Below are 9,772 nucleotides of genomic sequence, written 5' to 3'. Positions count from 1 at the left end.
GGAACGCGCCTGGAGCCATCCAGTCATTAATACCAGTAAACAACCCCCTGTCTCCGGTGCCTTTTTCCAGCGGGAACATGTGGGGGCAGGAGCCACCTGGTTGCCAGGAGCCCACGTCCCTGCATCCCTGCTGCCTGTATCCCAGCCTGGCTCCTCCCGGCTCTGGCCGGCACACGCAGCCAGGGGGGGCTGGTTAGGGTTTAAATTGAGGTTATTCCATGAGTTGTTTCCATCTTTGCCGGCTTGAGCATCCTGTGGGGATGCAGAGTGGGATGTGATTGTCCTTCCAGGTGCTGAGGATGCTGCCCTCCCCCTCCTGCCCCTCGGCATCCCCATCCCTGCCTGCACACTCTCCCCTTGGCCTGGGATCAGGGGGCTCACAGCAGCTCCTTCCCCAGAGCAGCACATGGCAGAGGCTGAAAATGCAGATTTACGGGGAGAGCAGGGTGTGTGGAGGGTTTCTGCACAGGGACAGACCCCAGCAGGCCCTGGGGGATGGATGGACGGAGCATTTCTGAGCTGGGAGTAAAAAGAGAAATACCTTTTATTACAGATAAAAGCCTCTTATGTTTCTAGAGAGCAGCGGCAGCCCCAGCGCGGGCGGGGACAGAGCGCTCTGTGCCAGGAACGTGGAGCTGCTGAGTCCTCTTCTTCCTCCTCCTCCTCTTCTTCTTCCTCCTCTTCTTCCTCCTCCTTCTCTTCTCCTCCTCCTCCTCCTCCTCCCCCTCAGTAGCAGTGGGCGATGGTCTCCATGTTGAGGAAGCGGACGTGCATCTTGGTCTCGATGTCGATCCCCTGCCACATCTGCCAGGGGGACGGGGCTGAGCGGGGCCAGGGGCCCGACCCCAGCTCCCTGAGGCCCTCCAGCTCCCTCCTTCCTGGCAGATGCCACCAACCTTAAGGAAATCCTCGAAGGTGATGCCCTCGTACACCTGGTCCGGCCCCTGTGCCAGAGAGAGAGGAAACATCACAGCTGCCCCACACCACTGGGCACGGGGCTCTGGGGGCTCTGGGTGACCCAGGGTGGGTCCCCTGGGGCAGTGGGACGAGTCTCCCATGGGTGCACAGCCCTGTACCCCACAGCCAACCCAAAATTAGTTCCCAGCCCACCTTTCCCATAAGCACTAACTCCCCAAACTCTGAGGACGGGGCTTTAAGGGACGCTGTTTGCTCCCCCCCCCTTGGGCTCTGCTCGTGGAACAAACCCGCCCTGAAAGCTGCTGCCTGCAAAAACACCTCCAGCCAGATCAGCTGGGAGATGCCCTGGGCAGGACAGACACCTCCCAGCCCCGTTTTTGGTGCCAGTGCAGCACCCCCGTGCCCCGGCAGGGCCGGGCAGCAGCTCCCACCATCTGTCCCACGCAGATGCTGGCGGCCTCCATCATGGCCCCGTCGGCGATGGAGCGGGCAGACTCCTTCTCCAGGTGGGGGTTCCCCGACAGCAGCTCCTCCACCACCTGCAAGACAGGAGGTCAGAGCCAGGGCTGGGAACTCCCCGGAGCCGGGGCGGGAGGGGCCGGGCGTTACATTTCTGTACTCCTGCAGCGTGATCTTCCCGTCGTGGTCCGAGTCGTACATGTGGAACAGGACTGGGAGGGACGAGAGGAGCATGGGGGGGGGGGTCAGAGGGGCCGTCCCCTGCCACCATCCCCCCCCATCCCGGGCTCTGGGAAAGCCTCACATTTGAGCTTCTCCTTGCGGAAGCGGTCGAGCTGCTCCTCGTCCATGTTCATCTCGATGGGTCTGAAGTAGGACATGATGGTCAGGAAGTCCTCGAAGTTTATCTCGTCCACCAGCCCGTCCGACTCCTGCCGCAGGTTCCTGCCGACAGCGGGGGGATGGGAGGCCAGGACCCTCCCCAGAGCCTCCCCCCCTGCTGAAGACCCCATCAGGACCCTCCCCAGACCCTCCCCCTGCTGCAGACCCCATCAGGACCCTCCCCAGACCCTCCCCCCACCCCCTGCAGACCCCATCAGGACCCTCCCCAGACCCTCCCCCCCGCTGCAGACCCCATCAGGACCCTCCCCAGACCCTCCCCCCCGCTGCAGACCCCACCACACCAAACCTTCAGCGCTGCTTTGTCCCTGACATTCAGCTTAAAGGGCTGTAATATCCCCCCCCCGGCTCCATCCCAGCCTTTAGGGAGATCTTTCCCCGGCCACATCCCGCTCCCAGAGGATAAACCAGCAGCCCTGCCCCTCCCTGTGGCACTGGGGGGGTTCCTACCGCTTGTCAAAAAAGGCGTGGACGATTTTCCCCCTAATTGGGTTGAACTCCAGGTCGGGAATGCTGTCGAAATTCTCCTTGCTGCAAAGGAAACAGGGACAACCTCTCATGAGGGAGGGAGGGAGGGAGGGAGGAGGAGGGAGATGCCACTGAAAAGCCCCAACCCCGTTCTTCCAAAGCAATCATGGAAAAATAAAGAGGTTTTGGGTGAAAACCCCTTTTTGCCTCAGTTCAGACTGAGAGCAAGTCTGTGCTCGGCGCAGCTATGGGGGAATTCCCCTTTGGGAAGCTCTGGGATACTGGGGATGATGGTGGGGCTTGACCTGCAAATGGCTGCGTGGTTTTGGAAGAGTTTTCCCAGGAATAAGGCCTCAAATGGGCTCAACAAGGCCTGGGAAGGAGCTCCTGCTGTCCAACTTCCCCTCAGCTTCCTCCACATCCCACTGTCCCTCCGAGCTGTGCCACAGGCACCGGGCTGAGCCTGTGCTGGTCGGGAATGGAATGGGATGGCCGGCACTGGGAATGGGATGGCCAACACTGGGAATGGAGTTGCTGGCGCTGGGAATGGGATTGTTGGTGCTGGAAATGGGATTGTTGGTGCTGGGAATGGAATGACCAGCACTGGGAATGGAATTGTTGGCACTGGGAATGGGATGGCCAGAACTGGGTAAGGAATTGTTGGCGCTGGGAATGGGATGGCCAGCACTGGGTATGGAGTTGCTGGCACCAGAATGGAATGGCCAGCACTGGTATGGAATTGCTGGCCCTGGGAATGGGCTGGCTGGGAATGCCGTACCGGATCGTCAGCTGGTCCTGGCTCAGCTGCTTGAAGCGCCGGTGCAGGTGCTCGATCTGCTCCGAGGTGACTGTTGGGGACAAGAAGGAGGGGACGGGGGGGTTGAGCTCCCCAGGAGACCCCCAGGGATCCCTCTGCCAGCTCCTGCCCTGCCCAGGGACACGAGGGGGCTGGTGGGCACCACGGCTTGTTCCTGGGGCACCAATGGATGTGAGCAGCCAAAGGGCTGTTCCTGCACCCCTGGCACTGGGGAAGGGCCTTGGGCACCTCTGGGTGCCCATCCCCCTGTCCCCTCAGTGTCTGTGCAGCCCTGCAAGGTCCCTCTCTGTGTCCCTGAGTGCTCTGTCCCTTGCTGGCTGCAGGGGGGTGACCCCAAGGGCTGGTTTATCCCAAATTCTGGCCTGCAGAAGCTCCCTTTCTCAGACTGCATGGCACAGTATGGTGTGGCCTGGCATAGCAGGATCCCACCCCCACCCCCAGCTCAGGATCCCCAGTATCAGACCCTCCAAAAGGACCTGACCCTTTCCTTTGGGGTCGTTGGCACCGTGGGCAGTGCCCAGCCCAGGGAGCACATCCCGACCTGCCCTGGGACATCTCCCCCTGCTCTGGGAGCTTCCCCTGCCCGTGTCCACAGGGGTGGCAGGAAATAACCCCGGGATCCCAAATGCCCCGAGCTGACAGCAGCATCTCACCAGGGAAGAGGAAAGGCTGGGCACGGAGGGCACACGTTGGCAGCCCAAAAGCAAAGCCCAGCCTGGAAATTGCTGCTGTTCAGGGTGAACTGGGACACCACAAGCCACCGAGGTGGGCACTGCATCCCCCAGGGCTGCAGCAATCCCAGACCTGGGGCAGGGCTGGAACTGGGGTGCAGGAGCTTTGCTTTGAGCCCCAGGAGCTCTGGGGCTACAGAGAGAGGCTCAGCAGCACCTTCTCACTTGCCCAGTGCCACCCACAGGTGATTTTATCCTTCCTTCCCCGGCTGTAACCAAGCCCTGCAATCCCCCGGGGACACACAGGGAGCCTGACTCTTGTGCAAATATTGACAGAGCCGTTCCCAGGAGCCAGGGAAGTGGTTTGCAGCCCTGTCTCCATGGGCTGGTGGAGTAGTCTGGGCACCAGCTGGACCCACACGGTGGCTGAGGAGCTGGCACAGGGCAGGGCTGCACCAGCAGCTGGACATCAGCCCTTCCTGGCACCGTGGAGAGGGATAAAAGATATTAAAGTGCAACTGAGGGGCTGCAAATGGTTAAGTGCTGTGGCTGAGAGACACCAGGCCAGTGTTGGGCCGAGTGCTGCTCCCTCCCTGCCTCCCTCCCTCTCTTTTATGATGTTTAAATAATGTCCTTTGCATTCCTCACTGCTGCTCCACGGCCTTGAAATAGAAACTGTATTGATCAGCGAGGCTGAGCCTTCACAGACCTCTCTTTAATGGACTGGAGAACCCATCTGTGCTGCTCCTGGGGCTCTGGGCCTGCCTGGACCTGCCTGCACTGGCAGCCACCAGCACCTCAGGAACAGGGGCTCTTTAACCCCCCTGCACAGCTCTGGGGTCCCCCCTTGAACCCTCTGGCTCCCAGGGGGTGATTCCCTGGAATCCCAGGCTGCCTGGGCCCCCACTGATTCATCCATGGGATGTTTTTCCCTAATCCCTCTGGCTGGTGCTCTGCTCTGTCCACACACACACACACACACACGGAAACTTTCTCTGGACTTTGCTTTCCAATTTTGGCCATGGAGAAGTGACCTTTCACTTTTCTCCCTCGACAACATCGCTGTCACCGTGGGAGCAGCTGGGTTTTCAGCATCTGGGACTTGCTTGCACACCAAAAGTCTTTGATCTTCCCAAAAAAATGCCCCAACATGACAAAAAACTGGGGTCAGGGGCACGCTCGTGGTCGGTCCAGCCTTGCTCTGCATCCAGCCCACAACTGCAAGGCCTAAAGAGGGCTCTTCCCCCCTCTTTTCCAAACCCAGGTCTCCCTCACAGGACAGGATCACTCTGCCCTGCCGAGGGTGGCAGTGCTTTCCAGAAAAAAAAGGGAAAACCTGCACAAAGGGGCAAAGGCTTTGCCAGGAGAAGGGCCATCTCAAGGGCAGCAGAGGCTGCTCATATCCCTGGGAATATCCCTGAGAATATCCTTGAGGAACACCCTGGTTCTGCAGGCCCCTGTCCAAGCACAGCAGCCTATGCTGAAGGGGGGAAAACTGGGATTTAATCCAAAGGGAGCTGGGTTTGCTGCTCCCAGCCTGGGGTGGTTTATGCTGCTGGAACAAAGGGAATCCCCCGGGAAGAGGGGCACAGGAGGGGCTCAGCCCTGCACTGCCCTCCCCGTGGGATGGGCCTGGGTGCAGGGAATGGTCTCATCATCCCGGGAAGAGCCCCCTCAGCCCCAGAGGGACTGGCTGCTGCAGCTTTGGGATGAAGCCCATGGAGGCAGGGAGGGGAAACAGCTCCAACACCCCGAGCAGACCCTGAGGGTGCCACTCCAACGGGGGAGAAGGCAAAGGAACAAGCCCTGGGCACATCCTGGGCACATGCAGGTGGCCTTGCCCTGTCCCTGCTCCTCCCACGGGACCGAGGGTGGCTGAGATTCCTTCCCTGACATCCAACTGCAGCAGCAAGGCTGTAAAACCCCTGAGTTCCCACATTCTTTTGGCAGCAGCCCCAGCACGGTGGAAACCCTGTGAGTCCCTCTGGGAGCACATGACGTGCACCCCAGTCATGGCACGGGGTCACTGTGCCCCCCCTGCCCTCCCACCTCTGGTTTGATGAGATTTTTCAGGGTGTTGCCCTTGTAAAACCCTTCCCTGGCACTGATTCCCGGGGCACTGGGGCGTGGGGCAGGTGCCCTCCCACGGGCAGGCGCTGCCTGTGCTGGAGGTGCTGCTGCTCCCCAGGCCAGGGAGTTCCCCAAAAACCTCCTCCCACCCCGGGCTGCCAGGCTGGCACCCCACGGGCTCCCCTGTGGGGAGGGCTGAGCCCGCCCCGGGGTGCCCAGTGCGGCTCTGGGGTGCTCAGCCCGCCCGGGGGGAGGAGGAGGAGGAGAGGGCAGGAAGGCAGATGTGACCCCAGGATCAGCAGCACCTCTGGGGAGAGTTGCTGGACCCTCTCAGCCCCTCCACAGCTTCTGGCCGCGGGCAGAGCTGTCCCCTCACCCCTCCCTGTGTCCCCTCACCCTTCCCTGTGTCCCCTCACCCCTCCCTGTGTCCCCTCACCCCTCCCTGTGTCCCCTCACCCCTCCCTGTGTCCCCTCACCCCTCCCTGTGTCCCAGCCTGCTCCCAGCACGGCAGGAGCGGGAGGATCCAGGTGGGAGCCCCCCGATCTCTGTGCCCAGAGCTGCCCAGCCCTGGAGCGATGGCGTTTCCCAGGAGGGACGCGACCACCCCGTCCTACCCCCCCGCCCCTGCTGGGAGCCCCGGGCTGTCCCTGCTGCATTTCCCTGCCTGCGGGTCCCTCGATCCCGATCCACCCCGTAACAGCCCCGAGACTGTCACGGCTCCAGAGCAAACCAGCCGTGCGGGGACAACTCCCTGCACCAGCGGCGGGGGCGGGCAGAGCCTCGCCAGGGCTCCCTCGTGTGACCGCTCCACGCCCCGGCTCGTGGCACTGTGGCACCGGGGACACGGCTGCGTCCCCACCTCCTGGTGACATGCTGGCAACCCTTTGGTGACAAGTCTACACCCTCCTGCCCATTCCCCCTCCCCTACCCCCCCCTCCATCCCCCGGGTGACAGACCTGCATCCCCCCCGCCCCCAGGTGACACGTCCTGCACTCTCCCACCCCAGGTGACACCTCTGCACCCTCCCCGAGCGACCTCTCCCGCATCCTCCCCCCCGGGTGACATCACATCTCCCGCACACCCCGCCCGCTCAGGTGCCACCTCCTGCAGCCCCCGCGGGTGACACGACATGTCCTGCATCCCCCACCTCGGGTGACATCTCCTGCAGCCCCTCCCAGGTGGCATGTCCTGCACTCCCCCGCCCCCCGCCTTTCCAGGTGCCACCTCCCGCATCCCCCCCCTCCCCGGGTGACATCTCCTGCACCCCCCCACCCTCCCAGGTGCCACCTTTCCCCACCCCAGGTGCCACGTCCTGCCCCTCCCCTGCAGTGACATGTCACCCGCGGGTCCGGACACCCCGTGTCCCCTGGGCCGGGGGGCGTCCGGAGGCGGCGGGGGTGGGTCGGGTGGGTGTCCAAGGTGCCCCCGGTACTCACAGCCGGTTCTGTCCGCCAGCTCCCGCATCTCGGCGGGCACGGAGTGCGCGGAGCCCATCCCGGGCCGTGCCGGGAGCGGCGCCGCGGGCGCTGCACCGGGAGCGCCGCCGCCAACGCTTTATAAGGGCGGGGAGGCGGGAGGGGCGGCGGGGCTGCCCCGGGTCCCTGCGCCCCGCACAGCGCCGGGACCGGCACAGAGCGAGCACCGAGCCGGCACGGGGGCAGAGAGAACACCGAGCCGGCACGGGGGCAGAGAGAACACCGAGCCGGCACTGGGGCAGAGAGAGAGCTCAGAGCTGGCACGGGGGCAGAGAGAGAGCTCAGAGCCAGCATTGGGGCAGAGAGAACACCGAGCCGGCATTGGGGCAGAGAGAGAGCTCAGAGCCGGCACTGGGGCAGAGAGAGAGCACAGAGCTGGCACGGGGGCAGAGAGAACACTGAGCCGGTACCGGGGCAGAGAGCACCGAGCCGGCCCTGGGGCCACAGTGAACATCCGACCGTCCTTAGGTCCGGGGCTGACACCCCGCAGTTCTCAGGCTCCAGATTGAACAGCCCAGCCAGCCCCAGGCTCCAGAATTAACACCGAGCCAGTCTTAGGTCCAGAGTTAACACCGAGCTATCCTTGGGCTCCAGATTGAACAGCCCCGGCAGCCTTAGGCTCCAGGGTTAACACCGAGCCGGCCTTAGGCTCCAGGGTCAGCATTCCTGCAGCCCTCAGGCTCCAGAGTGGAGGGCCGTGACAAGGGCCCGGCCTGGGCGGGACCCCCTGGGACCGGGGGCACTCCCGTCATGAGCTGGTGGCACCCGAAGCCCCGGCTGTGCCCACTCGTGGCTCTGGGCGCTGCACGGGGACCATTCCCCAGGAGAAGGGTGTGGAGTTACCCCCGTGTCCCCACTCCCTGCCCAGCCTGGCTGCAGGAATGCAGGCCGGGATCTTCCCCTGCGAGGAGAGCCTCCGCTCCCTCCTGAGCCCTTTCCCCCCCCCGGCACTGCCCCGGGCTGCACCGACCCCCGGGATGGGGACAGGGCAAGGGGGCACAGACAGAGGGGTGACACAGGACCCAGGACCCCGCAAAAGGGAATCCCAGCCCTGGGGAGAGCCTGGCTGTGGTGCCAGGGTGTGGCAGCAGGAGGCAGGTTTGGTGCAGAGGTGGGTGATTCTGTCACCATCTCCCGCGGTGCCAGACCCGGCTCTGGCACTGGCAGGGCCACGTCAGCCTCCCACGGGCACAGGGGAGAGCACACAGGGGGTTTGGGAGGCAGCTCAGAAAGCACAGCACACCGTGGGAGGGGGTAGCAAGTCAGTGTCGTTTATTTTTTTAAAGCCAAATATAAACAGGAAAGGGATCAAATCATTTCCAGCCTCCAGCTGTCCCAGATCCAGGAAAATACCTGTTTATAAATAAAAAAGGAGAAAGGAGACATGTCCCCATCTTGCAACCTCAGCTGTGTCGGGGGCCCTGGGACTCTGCACCCTCTGGGCAGTTTTCCATTAAATGTGGCTTTTTGTTTGGTTCAGGCCCCTCCAGCCCAGAGAAGGGAGGGTAACACAGCACCATTCTGTCCCTGCCTGCACAGTCCCTGTGTCCTCTGTGGGGAAGGAGCCAGCAGGGAGGCTGGCAGGGCCCACGGGGCTGGGATGGCCCTGGGAGATGCTCAGAACTAGTCAGGACAACACCCTGAGCAACCTGGTGTGCAGGTGAAGGGGGCCTAGAAGGGACCAGGACACCCCAGGAGCCCTTCTCCAGCCTTTCCTCACCCCCTGTCCCAGAGGACACAGCACTCTGCTGGCCCCAGGCAGGGCTGGAGGGTCCTGCCGTCTGGTTTTCCTGCCAAGGCTGGTGACAAAGGTCATGGTTTGTCACAGAGGCCACACTCCCAGCCCTTGGCTGTGTCAGGGCGCTCTGAGCATGTTCCTGCTGGTCCTGCGTGTCAGGATGGGTGTGGGAGGGTTGGAAGGGCTTCCCAAGAGGATGTGGCAGCACCAGCTGTCCCAGGGAACACACTCTGCTGGTGGAGGGCTGGGAGCAGCTCTGCAGCCTCTCTCACAAGACACTGGCCCATAAGGGTGGACAAACCTCCCACAGATGCCCACAGGCCTCACTCCCTGCTAGAGGAAACCCAGGAATGGTGCTCCCTGTAACATCCCTGAGTCCCTGGATCCAGTGGCACTGCTGGGAACCAGCCCACGGCTGCTGCTCAGCTCCCTGTCCTTTTCCTAAGGATCCAGACAGTGACTCCTCCTTCCCTCCACCCTCCTCCCAGCCTCTTCTTCCCCCACTCTGTTTTTCCTTCACCCTCCAGATTTAACCTGGGCTGTTCTGTCCCCAGGACAGATGGCCAATGACATGGAAAGAGAAGGGAGAAGATGGTCTGAGCTGCAGGAAATTCACCCCTCTGCTCCCAGGGGATGCAGGACCAGAGGACTTTGGCACTGCACTGAGGAACCAGGCCAGACTTTCCACTTGGTTGGATGGTGGGAGAGGAGGGAGGCAATTCCACCTTCTCCAGAAAACATCCCTTCTCCTGGAGA

The 9,772-nt window shown here is 62.7% G+C and overlaps 1 protein-coding gene across 1 annotated transcript; it reads right to left on the bottom strand.

Annotated features, from left to right (window-relative positions):
* Positions 1-526: 526 nt before the first annotated feature.
* TESC (tescalcin) lies at positions 527-7,343 on the bottom strand. The gene is made up of 8 exons (XM_051805318.1): positions 7,240-7,343; positions 3,023-3,092; positions 2,227-2,307; positions 1,682-1,821; positions 1,528-1,589; positions 1,350-1,457; positions 897-944; positions 527-804 (listed from the first exon to the last, which is right to left on the bottom strand). Exons 1-8 carry the CDS (start codon positions 7,295-7,297, stop codon positions 727-729), a joined length of 645 nt encoding a protein of 214 aa, XP_051661278.1. The 5' UTR covers positions 7,298-7,343; the 3' UTR covers positions 527-726.
* Positions 7,344-9,772: the final 2,429 nt, after the last annotated feature.

Source organism: Manacus candei, unplaced genomic scaffold (genome assembly GCF_025592945.1).
Source record: "Manacus candei isolate 608988 ecotype Guabito, Panama unplaced genomic scaffold, ASM2559294v1 h1tg000064l, whole genome shotgun sequence".
Classification (NCBI taxonomy): domain Eukaryota; kingdom Metazoa; phylum Chordata; class Aves; order Passeriformes; family Pipridae; genus Manacus; species Manacus candei.
The sequence above is the reverse complement of the archived record's forward strand: the minus strand, read 5'-3'. Positions and strand labels throughout refer to the sequence as shown.

Bases quoted from the DNA above. Each gene is read 5' to 3' on its own strand.
- TESC (XM_051805318.1), bottom strand. From the start codon at position 7,297: ATGGGCTCCGCGCACTCCGTGCCCGCCGAGATGCGGGAGCTGGCGGAC. The intron at 1,822-2,226 runs GTAGGAACCCCC...CGCTGTCGGCAG, and splicing joins CACGCCTTTTTTGACAAGCG to GAACCTGCGGCAGGAGTCGG. The intron at 1,590-1,681 runs GTGAGGCTTTCC...CGTCCCTCCCAG, and splicing joins CCGCAAGGAGAAGCTCAAAT to TCCTGTTCCACATGTACGAC.